Here is a 12,466-nt window from a genome sequence, read left to right on the forward strand (position 1 = left end):
GGCTGCCTGGTCCAGGCCACTTCCATCTGTCTGCAGTGTACCGCCGGAAGCACCAGGAGCTGCAAGCCATGCAGATGGAACTGCAGAGCCCCGAGTACAAGCTGAGCAAGCTCCGCACCTCAACCATCATGACCGACTACAACCCCAACTACTGCTTTGCGGGCAAGACCTCGTCCATCAGTGACCTGAAGGAGGTGCCACGGAAAAACATCACCCTCATTCGGTGAGTGCCCCGGCCCTCCTTCAGGGAAAGGGGGTGTTCTAGGGGGTGGCTGCCATCCCAACACAGGTTCCTCTAGCCACCGGAGGCCAACAGAAGTGAAAGTTACTTTTAATCGAAACTCCTCGGGCACCCCTAACCCTCCCAGAGGGAGAAGGTTTAATGTTCAGGGCCATTTGAGGGGCACTAAATCACTCAACACCCTGTATATTCAGGGGGTTTGTACAATGAGAGGAAGACTACATGGGAGGGACCAGGACTCTCAAAACCCACACAAGTGCCCTCCCTGAGCCTTCCTGGCCCCTTTCTCCCCTGACGGAGCCGGGTGGCCTCCTCCGAGCTCCCAGACACCCTGTGCATGTCACTCACTGAGCACCACACAGAAGTGTCTGTCAGCCATTTGTCCCTCCCTCCCTCCCCCAGAGTGCAAACCTTCAGGGCGAGGGCCGGGTCTCAGTCACCTCTGTGTCCTTGGCAAATGTCAGACTCAAGTCTTCCCTGAAGGACTGCCCACCACTGCCATGTCGCCCAGGCTGTCACACCTCCTGGCAGTTCTCAGACAAAGCAATGGAGGCCTGGGGCTGAGCGGCAAAGCCAGGGTGAGGTGTGACCTGGAGTGTGTGTGTGCCCCCTTCCTCTCGGCCTGCCCGCCTACACCTCATCTGGCCTTCTCCTTTGCACAGGGGTCTGGGCCATGGTGCGTTTGGGGAGGTGTATGAAGGTCAGGTGTCTGGAACGCCCAACGACCCGAGCCCCCTGCAAGTGGCGGTAAAGGTAAGCGGGGTCCCTCAGGGGCCTGAGCTTGGCCAGCGGTCTCTGTTGGCCACAGTCTTTGCCGACAGCCCTCCTGCGGCTAAAGGCCTTCTCCCCTCTGTGCCCAGACGCTGCCTGAGGTGTGTTCCGAGCAGGACGAGCTGGATTTCCTCATGGAAGCCCTGATCATCAGGTAGCGTCACCGAGACACCCCACCGCCCACATGCACGTGCTTCTGACAGATGTCCCAGAGGGAACCCCTTCCGCACACCCCTCCCTCTCCAACAGCAGACTCCCCCAGTTCTCAGCATGGCCTCCCAGAATGGAACAGCCCCCCCAATGGTTGTCACCGGGAAAAATCTCTCTGACCCAATCATCCAGTTGGTACTACTCTGCCTTCAGCTAACATCCATTCATTCTTTTCCCTGCTTCTTCCACCAGCCCCAGCTCTCATGTGTGCCCCTCACATGGTGGAAGCCTGCTCCCCCACCCCACCCCACCCCGCCCCGGTCCACGCAGCAGCCTGCAACTCATGGCCCGAGGCCCCTAACTGGGAATCCCAGTGCCAGGGCTCTGACAGCAGATCACCTTAAGGAGGACTCAGGGGTTTGACCGTGAGATCTGGCAGCTCATGGCCTCCCGTTGCCCTGCAGAGCCTCAGACATCCTGAAGGTTGGGGCAGCCTGGGCCCGCCCCTCGGTGGAAGTGGCCGAGGGAAGGAGGCCCCAGCAGTGTGTGTGATGAGCCTGTGGCATCTGGAGCCACAGGAGGACAGACAGCAGGCTCTGTACTTGCTTTAAAATTACTTACTTTCCAGTTGTACATGTAACTCATGATTATTGAATAAAACTTGGAAAGTATAAGACTATATGAAGAAGACCCAAGTCACTCAATCCCACTACTAGGCAATAACTACCCGCCGTTGTATTCCACCTCTGCGTGTGGGTTCCCATGCGGAGTGCCTGGCCCATTGCCCCATGAGTGGGAAGAAAACCCAAATCCCAGGGCCTCCAGGAGGAATCCACAATGGGAGCCATACGCCCCTCTTTCACACGCCATCACCTGGCAGGTCTCACCCTGTCCCTGTGGAAGGAGTCCCCGCGCTTCTGCCTGAGGCCGGCCTCAGAGGACTCAGACATGAACCCTAACAAGCAGCCCGTGCTTCCGTCTCAGAAAGACACTGGACGCTCCCCTGTCTCCCACCCACTTCCTCACCCAAGTGTCTGTGCAGGGCCTCCCGCCTCCCACCAAATGCTCTCCTTCAGCCTGAGCTCGGCCAGGCCTGCCCTCTGGCTCTTCACCTGCTCAGGGGCGAGACAGTCTCAGCTTAGGCTCAGCACGGGCCCCTGCTTCCAGCATCGACAGAGTGCATTTACATAACATGGCCGCTGACAACGTAACTGTATCCTGCTTTCCCCACTGGTTTTTCGGACTCAGCTCAGTTGCATTTGCTTACCCCCCTCTGCTCTGCAGCAAATTCAATCACCAGAACATCGTGCGCTGCATCGGAGTGAGTCTGCAGGCCCTGCCCCGGTTCATCCTGCTGGAGCTCATGGCGGGAGGGGACCTCAAGTCCTTCCTCCGGGAGACCCGCCCTCGCCCGGTGAGTCTCCCCAGTTCTCGTGCCAGGAACGGAGCAAGGCAGCTGGGAAGCAACTCCTCAGGGGCCCCGGGAGTCGGCCCCTGGGCTTGGATGTGGGGGAATGGCCAGGAGAGAATGAACAGAAGTGGACAATGGCCCTGGGAACTCATGCAAGGCTTGTGCAATGGATTCTCCAGTCTGGGCCACTTCGTATGACCCGCTGACTATGGACAGGCACAGAGAGGGACAGTCGTGCCAAACAGGTCGCTCACCCAACCAGCTATATCCATTCACCCTGAACCCCACTGTCATTTCGCAAACGGCAACGTCCTGACCTTATAGTTTGACTATCAAAACCAAGTACTGAAATATCTAGGAAGGTGCTGTGTGTGTTATAGTAAAAGGGCTAGAGACCTAGGTGGGTCCAGGAATGCCACACCCTGGCCCTGCTTGGCCATTACACAGCCTTGTGGCTTAGGGCAGACTACCCAATCTAACCTCCGTGTCTGCAAGGTAAAGTCCAAGGGGTGGACTGGGACATCTCAGACATGGTCCTAAACTATAAAACGCAGCACGCTGGGTGGGCCCGGAATCCAGCTACCCACTGTTGTCACTGCCAGGGTCTTTGGGAGGCCCCGGGCACCAGGAACTAGAGCAGAGCAGACCCTGAGCAAGGACCTGGCTTCTCAGAGGTGCCACTGGTCAGTACGGACTACAGGGAAGAATTGCACCCTCCTCACCCCCCGGAAAACAGAATATAGACATACCTGCTGCAGAAAGCCCGGAACTGAACATTCCGCTCTCAGGGCCTCCAAGTGGCGGCAGGAACCTTGGAAGGGCACACCTGCTCCAACCCCCATCTCCAGTCAAGCTCGCTTAGAAGAGCTGACCCTGTGGAGCCTCCACACTGTTCCTGGAGGCCCTGGGGGACCCACCTTGGCATTTAAGAATCCCATCGAACTCCTTGGAAAGGGAGTTTGTGTGCACCAGAGCACACCTGGCAGGAGGCTGTGGGCAGAAAGAAAGACAAGCCCATTTCATAATGGTCCTCATTACGTTATCCTCCTCCTCCTCATAGCTTTCACGTTTCTCAGAACCACTCTGTGAAGTAAATAGCACCTTTCACAGCTGAGAAAACTGTGGCTCAGAGAGGGCCTCACAGGACGTGGGAGAGCTGGGACCAGAACTCAGGACTATGACTCCCGATTCACTGCTTGTCCCAACCCACTGCGCTCTGTATCCCAATGCTCCCCTTTGGGAAGCTGTGGACTGTCAAGGAGAGGTTGGGCCACTCAGGGCCAACCCTGTGAGCCATACGGGCATCTCTGCCAGGGTCTGAGCACCAACCTCAATGGCTTTTCCATCACCGCCCACCCACGCGGAGCCCCCAGCCCTGTGCCGAGGTTCTCAGCGGAGCTGGCAGAGGTCAAACGGGGCACGTGTGGCATGCACTTCGGGAAGAGGCACGGCTCTGGTTTCCCCGCTGGGCATTCCTGAGGCTTGAGCAGGAAACGTATTGTGCACGCAACAGAGAGGGCAAGGATCTGTGCGGGGATCTGGGAGCCCATCGCTTGGCAAGTCCAAGATCCGGGACTTGGGCTTGCCCTGTGCACGTAAGGCAGGGTCTGATGTTCCATGGGCAAAGGGTATCCCCTCCTTCGTCTGCCCCGGAATGAAGCGTGACTCCTCTCACCTCCCCCGCCCACACTGCTGCTCCAGGGAGTCCTGGGGAGGCCCTGATCAGTGGCAGAGACACTCCCAGCTGACATCTAGGTACATCCTCGTTCACGTGTAATCAACTACCCCAATATTTACTGAACCACTGCAGGGTGCCACGCGCTGTGCTGGTCCCGTGGAGGTGGCCGCTGAAGTCCCTGCCTCGGGGACCTCAGAGTTTACTTGGGAACGAGGTCAAACACACAGAGAACAACAATGCGAACAGGACACTGTGTGATGACAAGCTGCTGCAGACTTGGGGGGTTCGGAATGAAAAGTGACACCAAGACAGGATGCAGCCTTTAGAAAAGGTTCCCCCAGCTCCCCAGGCTGGCGGGGTGGAGGGGGGAGGGGGAAGGGGCCTGCTCCCAGAGGCGGGCGGCCTCATTCGGAAGAGCTTGAAATTGCTCTTCAGCTGCCCAGCATTTTCCAAAAGCTTTCTCTTTTCAATCCACAGTTGGCCTGGACATCCTTGAAGGAAATTAATATTTTTAAATATTTTAAAACATTTAGAGGATTTTAAATACAACCTTATCCTCCTTGATTTTTCTCACAGCCTTGTTTGTAAGTTTGGGGATTCAGATGCCTATAAATATGGAGACAGAAAAATGTGCAGAATAACTGAACAGGGGCAAGGACACCTGCCCCCCCTGGCTTCCTATAGTTCGGGGTTCCCAGCCCAGCTGCACCATTACTCACCTGGAGCAGCGTGAGACCTGCAAATGCTGCACCACCTGGAGTGATTGGCTTCCTGGTGGGGCTGAGGCCCCGGCATCCCTATTGGTTTAAATCTGCCAGGTGATTTTCTAATGGGAAGCCAGGTCGGGACCTTGGAGGACAGCGAGTCCAGGTTTGGCCTCCTTGGGGGCACTTGAACTTGTGTTTCAGGTCTTCTCTCCCCCGCGAGCTTCTCACCAATGGATCATTTCTGTCTCCCCACAGAACCAGCCCTCCTCCCTGGCCATGCTGGACCTTCTGCACGTGGCCCGGGACATTGCCTGCGGCTGCCAGTACTTGGAGGAAAATCACTTCATCCACCGGTGAGTCCACACGCCCTGCTCTCCTCCCGCCTTCTGCACCTTCCTTACCCGTCTCAGGCCCAGCAATGATGGGTCTCCCTCCAGTGAGGACTCAGCTTTCTTTGTCTTTACAGTGACAGCTTACTCTCTCAGGGCTTCACTTGCCCCGTATGTAAAATGGGTATCAAAATACCACCCAGCTGGAGACCCTACGGAGCTGCTCATAACCCCTGCCTGTGACTTGAAGGAAACCTTCAAGTCCCGTATCACTTGAACGCTACCTCTCCTAAAAGCTGAGCTCCTTGCCCGGCCGTGTGACTCTGTGATTGAGCGTCGACCTATGAACCAGGAAGTCATGGTTCGCTTCCCTGTCTGGGCACATGCCCGGGTTGTGGGCTCAATTCCCAGTGTGGGGCATGCAGGATGCAGCCGATCAATGATTCTCTCTCATCATTGATGTTTCTCTCCCTCTCCCTCCCCCTCCCTCTCTGAAATCAATAAAAATATATAAATTAAATTAAATTAAATAGAAACTGAGCTCCTTAAGGCACGTTAAAGGAGTTCATAGTTTCACACACTTGACTATGAGTGCTCAAAGGCAAAAACCCTGTTTTATTCATCTTCATATCCCTGCCACATAGTGAGGCACAAGGAATGTTTGTTGGATAAATTAATTTTTCTGAAATACCCTGAAATGAGCATAATGATTATTTGATTTATTTGTACACCTGACTTCTACTCCACCAGATCCTCGTGTTTCAATGGTGTTTGGGCTACGACCCAAGGCCACGGGCCATGCTGTAGGCATCAGAGCACGCAGATCTCTGTCCTGTGGCTGCGCGGGACTTTCTCAGCCAACAGCTTACTTCTGAAATCCGAAAAGTCCAAGAGATTGTCGTGAAGCATCCATCTTATATAAAAACTGCTGTTTGAAATTTTAACTCTGCATTTTGGCTTCTGTAATGCTTGCTAGCTTAAATAATAAGGAAAATAAGACTGCTCCCATTTTCAGAGAGGCCATTAAACCATCCCCAGACAAAGTTATGAGTGCTGGCACCAGGCCAAGCCTTTGGTTGAGGTCTCAAAGCCCCAGCACATAGGGCCCTTTAAGAACTTGCAAAGGGAACCGGAAAAAAGAAAACCTATATTTGGGAGACAAAGAAGGTAAAATAGTATAAATATGGGAAACTTTGTGTGTGATTTCACCCAGAATTTGAGAGACATTTTCCTCTGGGCCCACCCGTAATAAATGTAACTCCATCTCTCTAAGCATTGCTTGGTTCTTCTCCGGTTTTTCTGTAACAGTCGGGCTCTTTGCAAAGCTCTTCCTAATGATTCCCTTCTAATTTCGTAAGTAACAGCCTGGAGAATTAACAATTATGTGTTAGCTCACACCTCCAAAGGGGATAGGCATATTCCTAATAATTAGGATATGAAATACAAAGTAGAAAAGGAGAGGTGCTGCCTGAGGCTAGAAATGGAAGAGCATGTGCATAGCAGGAAGCTCTGCCTCCTCCCTAATAAAAATGGGGAATTCAAGATCAAGGCATACACCCACCTGGCTGCCCAAAATATTCCCAAAGCCAGGCTGCAAACCCTCACACGGCCTTATCTTTTTGTCACGGCACCTCTGGTCTGCAGTTCTTCCTCTTGATTCTCAACCTTCCCAACCTCCTGTTCTCCTCCAAAGCCACACTCCCTGCTTCAGAGTGCAGGTCAGTCTGCCGTGTTGTTCTTGCCCTGTCTGTGTGCCCAGAACTTTGCCTGCATCTCAGCTCTTTACTGTCGCATGGACATGACGAAGCTGTGCCCTTTGTGGAATTCGTCCTTGGTGACAGCCACCTTTGCATCGATGTCTATGTCCTTTACGACTGGACCATCCGAGAGCGACCTGCACATTCACCTTGGTGCCTTCAGATGTCCCCCTTCGCTTCTCCCCGAGAGCATCTCTGCTTTGTCGTCTCCTCTCGCAGCATCACCGAGCAGACGCACTCCCTGGCTGAGGGATCCCATCCATCTTTCCTCCGACGCATTGAAACCTGCTTCCCTGGAGCCATGATACCTGGGACCATATCCAGGGCTCTGTTATTAGAGATAATAAGATAACAGGGCCCCATTCTCTCAGGATTTCCATCGCCTCCGTGTCTGCGAAGAGTTACTGAAGGTCAGGATTTGATCCCAGAGTAATAGCTGGTTGCTCCTTTTATCTTGTTTGAGAAATGAAATTGTCAGAGATAAATCAAGAATGTACCAGATGATCTGCTTTATAAGCAAAAGGCGACTTCGGGCAGAAATTGACTGTCTCAATCCAAGCTTTGCTTCTGGGGAGCTCGGCATTAGGAAAGCATCTTTTGCATCTCCAACGGGCTGCGAGGTCTGTGGCGCATGTGCACAAAGGATCACCTCTTGTTCTCTCTCCTCCACCCTTTGTCTGCCCCCGATTCCCAGGCTCCCATGCAAGGGCACCCCCTGAATTCAGAGTGAACGCCCCCACACACTCCCATTTTCTACTAGGTCTGTTTCCTTTGGTTGTAGTTTTTTACCACTTCACAGATTATGTGTCATTCTACCAATTCCTGGTGTGTTCTATGATACTATATTTACTTTCTTGCCATTAAATTCAAGATCACTTTTTGAAGCAACCATTCCACGCACATCAGCGTAAAGGCCTTTCTGGAGCCATAAATACTGTCCCTGGCCTACTTCGCCGTATTTCTCTTGAGAAATAATGGCTCTATATCCCGCTATTTTTCTTCTTTTTGGTGTCATACCTGTTACGCTTCTATGGTTTTATTAGGGCATTTTATGCACATTGCTCCTCGAAATTCAACTTAAACCTCTGGGTCAGGTCCGTGGTATCAACAACATCCATCTCCCTCCCTGGCCCATCGTTCCGGTTTCCTAAGCCACAATTTCCCATCCAGATCTTGTTTTTAAAACACGCTACAGTTGTTTATGCTGCACGTCCTTCTCGACCAAAGATCAGGACCTGCACGAAATCAGTCAGGAACAGGCAAGCACCAGCTGAAGGACTGCTGCTTGTTTCTGCCCTGGACTTGTTAGGCCACCCCAGACTCCCCTGGCTGCACCCTGCTCCCACGGGAAGGCCAGGAGTGGGGGAGCCTCTGGCTGTGCCTTAGGATGCTGCCGGCAGGCAGGCCACCTGGCGCTCAACGGAGAAGAGAATGTGGCTCCAGAACCTGGAAGAAGTGATTCTTCAGCCGCTGGCTAGGAGGCAGGCAGCTTAGCAAAGGCTTTGGAGGAGATCCTGGAGGGGAGAACCACCATGGCTGATTAACAAGGACAACTATAGATATGTGGGCATACCTTAACCTACTTGAATTTGGTATCATGGAAGCCATGCTGTTCCAGAAGACGCCTTCAAACAGCTGGCAGAAACCAACCGGCAAGCTGTGCACACAGTAGCTTCAGACTGCCTTGGTCCTTCTATTATCTGCTTTTAGCTTAATTTGTTTAATGAAATGAAGATAATCGCACCCTTTATCTCATAGGGTTGTTGTGAGAATTAGATATGAAGCACTTAGGACAATACTTAGTACATGGTAAAAGGCCAATAAATTCTAGTTTCTATTATGGTTATTTTCATATTATTGTCCTAATAAACATTTTCAATCATCTCCCTAAGCATTTCCCATTTCCCTTGAGTTCTGAGGCCTAGAATTGGCATGGCTATCTCTTTTCTATGAAGTGTAACGCAGTAAAGGAAGCATAGAGCCGAGGCAGGAACTACTCACCCTTCCGATGAGAGGTGACAATCCTAGTGCTGAAACTACACATGCATTCTCCCAGGGGGAATAAGAAAATGCGTTTCCCATTGATTTGTTCCCAGGGACATTGCTGCCAGGAACTGCCTCTTGACCTGTCCGGGCCCTGGAAGAGTAGCCAAGATTGGAGACTTCGGAATGGCCCGGGACATCTACAGGTGAGCAAAGACCGCGTCACCTTCTCAGCCCTGCCCTCGGGAGAACGGGATGTGGCTGCTTGTGTCCTAAATCATCGCTGGCACCTTGTCAGCTTGCTGCCTAAAATTTCATTACGTTCCTTTGCAGGGTGCGGGGAACCTTAATTAGTGCCCACACTCGACGGTCTAAATCCAGGGTCACACTGCCCGCCATGACAGACACCAAGGTCTTCATTAGATCGTGTCCGGTTTCAGTGCTCCATCCTAACACATTCTGAGACACAGAATAACTGGGATATGTGATATGGAAAGAGTTTCTATGTAAACTTTAACTCAGGAAGTCCAAGCGGCCTTAGTTTCCATGGCCAGGCAAGAGCACCCCGGAACTGGCCGGATGCCGGGCCCAGCTCATGGGTCGCCTTTACCCACACGAGGAGACACGGAGTAGAGCTCAAAGCCCATAGGTACCGAGCTCAGCTCATTCTTTTTCCCATAATATTCTCAGGACTACATTTTAAAACGTAAAATAATTTTTAATTAAAAAACTACTTCTTTGCACTTTATCTCACGTTACTTCTTTATCTAATCATTTACAACAGTGACCTGCACTGTGAGCTGAGCAAGCCACTCAGGGCGTGGTCACTAATCACGTCCCTAATCCAGAGAGAGGAGGGAGGTCACGCAGGGCCCTTACTGTTGGAGGGTTAGGGAGACCCCTGAGGCCTCCGTCAGAACTGGCTGCCATCTGCGAGGGAAGAAGGCCGTTGCCACAGGGTAGCAGCTCGGGGAAGACTCTGAATTGGCAATGTTCTTGACCACAGTCATCAGCACTGGTCTCCACCACGTTACCTTGGTTTGCTGCACTCTACCTTCTTTTGCTACCCAAAGTCTCGGGGTTCCCTCCCCTCCTTCCTCAGAGGACCCCGGGGTGCCTGTGGTTGATGACACTAATGTCTCAGCATGGCTTAGCAAGCCCTTCCCCTCCATCCTCGCTCTCACAGTCCCCCCACCACCCCCCGACTCCAGGCTTCACCCCAACCTGTCCCGCGGCTCCCACACGCACTGCAATTTCAGCGTCAGGACGGTGTTCTGGGGGAGCTTCCTCACCATCACCCCCCCCCACCTCTGTGAACCACTTCCTGCCCCCGCCCCACCCTGAGCAGAACATCAGTCCTGCACTGAGTCATGGAGCCTCTGCACCCTCCCTCACTACATGCTGCTCTTCCTGCGTGTTCTTGCGTCTGTTTCTCCCACTAAACCCTTTCCTTGGAAGACTTATTTATGTCCTCGCCACATGGCAGAGCACCTGATACACTCTGAACACTCAGTATTGTTTGTTGAAGTGATTAATGAAGCCAGGCAGCTGGTTGGAAAGCTGCCTCCCACGGTGTCAGGAGAGCACAGGCCGAGGGTGGAGCCGGTGTCAAAGGCATAGGAGGTAATTGATTAGTTTTCATCAGTGACTTACACTAATGACATCACCGATAAAAGATAATAAATTAACTCGTACCTGTTCCGCTGCCTGGCGTGCGTGTCACGTGCTTATGTTGAACTAGATGTGTGTGGCGCTAGGAGGGAGCCAAAGCGAGTAAGACAGCCCTGCTCTCCGTGCTCCCACATGGACCTTGCATTCCTGTGGCTCAGCAGGAGCAGGCTGCACGGACACGGCTGGAGTGATGTTGCTTGTTGTGAGTCACAGCCAACACAGCCCAGCAGGGAGACCCCCCGTCCTCTGTGGGCTCTCAGTCGTTGTGTAGATCTTGCCTTTTATGCCTACGGGAGGCAGTTTTGTGTCTCATTAAATGACAACAACGTTCTTAACCAAATGATGTGTTCCTGCTCTCCTGAACCACAGACCTCATTGGCTTCCGTCCTTTCATGGGTAGATTGTTGCACTTGCTCAAGTTGCCTGGAGCTTCTGCTCAGAGCCGTCTCCGAACCAAGTTCACTTTTCCCCTCCTCCCCCACAGAGCGAGCTACTACCGAAAGGGCGGCTGTGCGATGCTGCCCGTGAAGTGGATGCCCCCAGAGGCCTTCATGGAAGGAATATTTACATCCAAAACAGACACGTGGTGAGTCTTTCTGCTGCCCTCCCCCAGGTCCCACGTGGGCCCTGTGTCGGGCAAGGGTCGGAGAAGCGTCAGCACCCCGTCCACCAGCGGCCTGGACGCTGGCACACATCCGCATCATCGGAAAGGCTCCTTACACACATCACTGGCCCCTCCCTGGGAGTTTGTGACTCAGACCTGAGAATCGGCATGTCTTAAGGTTCCCAGGGCGCTGATACTGCTGGCCGGGGCACACACACGGAGAACACATGTAATTTCTTTTTTTCTTTTTTACATAACAAAGTTGGATTTGAATTTATTCCAGGAGTGCAACATTGAGATGGGATTAGAAAATTGAGCAATAACATTCTCCACATTAACAGAATAAAGGAGAAAAGGGGGCACTAAAGGGCTGCTGACCGTGGCGGTGAGACCCTCCCTGCAACTGGGGCGTCGCTGTCCGCAATCGGCTCTGCAGACTCCGCCACCCGCAGGCCCGCAGCTGTGTGCTCCCAGCCCCGCACCCACCGTCCTGCTCTGCCTCTGTAATGCCACATGCCATGGGATCATGCAGAATGTCTCTCTCCATGGCCAGCTGATTTCACTTAGCATAATGCCCTCCAGGTTCACCCAGGTTCTCAAAGAAGACAGATTTCCTCCTCTTTAAGGATGAAACTACACACACACACACACACACACATACATATACACACGGATGAATAAAGAAAAGGTGATGTGTGTGGTTATATATACACATGTGTGTATATATTTATGTATTAATATATGTATTATATATGTATTAGGATATTAATCTGGACACCCAGTAATTATTAATTATATCCTATACAATAAAAGGCCAGCCACCATAAGTGTAACCACCGGAATGACCAGAGACCAGACCCGCCACTGCCCCTTGCAGGGCTGGACCCACCCCCAAGCAAGCGGTTAGGGGCAATCAGGCAGGCAGGCCAGTGATTAGGGGCAATTTGGTAGGCAGACAGCCCCTCGCAGGGCTGGCCCCACCCCCTAGCAAAGAAAGAGGGAGGCCGAGGCCACCTGCAGCAACTCTGTGGCAGGTGTGCCGCAGGCCAGCAATAGGCCCGCCGAGGGAGGCCCAGGCCAGCCAAGCCATCGCACCCCATGCCTGTTGCCTGCAGAGGGAGGCCACCAGTGGCAGGGGAGGTGGGGGACAGTACTGCACAGATG

The 12,466-nt window shown here is 52.9% G+C and overlaps 1 protein-coding gene across 2 annotated transcripts in view; it reads left to right on the forward strand.

The window, feature by feature from the left end:
• ALK (ALK receptor tyrosine kinase) overlaps positions 1–12,466 on the forward strand; it is a 577,143-nt gene that overhangs the window by 556,076 nt on the left and 8,601 nt on the right. For both annotated transcript variants that reach the window (XM_059660239.1, XM_059660238.1), the window contains 7 exons: positions 37–223; positions 904–994; positions 1,102–1,166; positions 2,447–2,576; positions 5,214–5,311; positions 9,141–9,233; positions 11,183–11,284. In XM_059660239.1, coding sequence (XP_059516222.1) covers positions 37–223; positions 904–994; positions 1,102–1,166; positions 2,447–2,576; positions 5,214–5,311; positions 9,141–9,233; positions 11,183–11,284 — 766 coding nt within the window. The remainder of the gene's footprint in view (positions 1–36; positions 224–903; positions 995–1,101; positions 1,167–2,446; positions 2,577–5,213; positions 5,312–9,140; positions 9,234–11,182; positions 11,285–12,466) is intronic.

The sequence above is a fragment of the Myotis daubentonii genome, chromosome 12 (assembly GCF_963259705.1).
Source record: "Myotis daubentonii chromosome 12, mMyoDau2.1, whole genome shotgun sequence".
NCBI classification, from domain to species: domain Eukaryota; kingdom Metazoa; phylum Chordata; class Mammalia; order Chiroptera; family Vespertilionidae; genus Myotis; species Myotis daubentonii.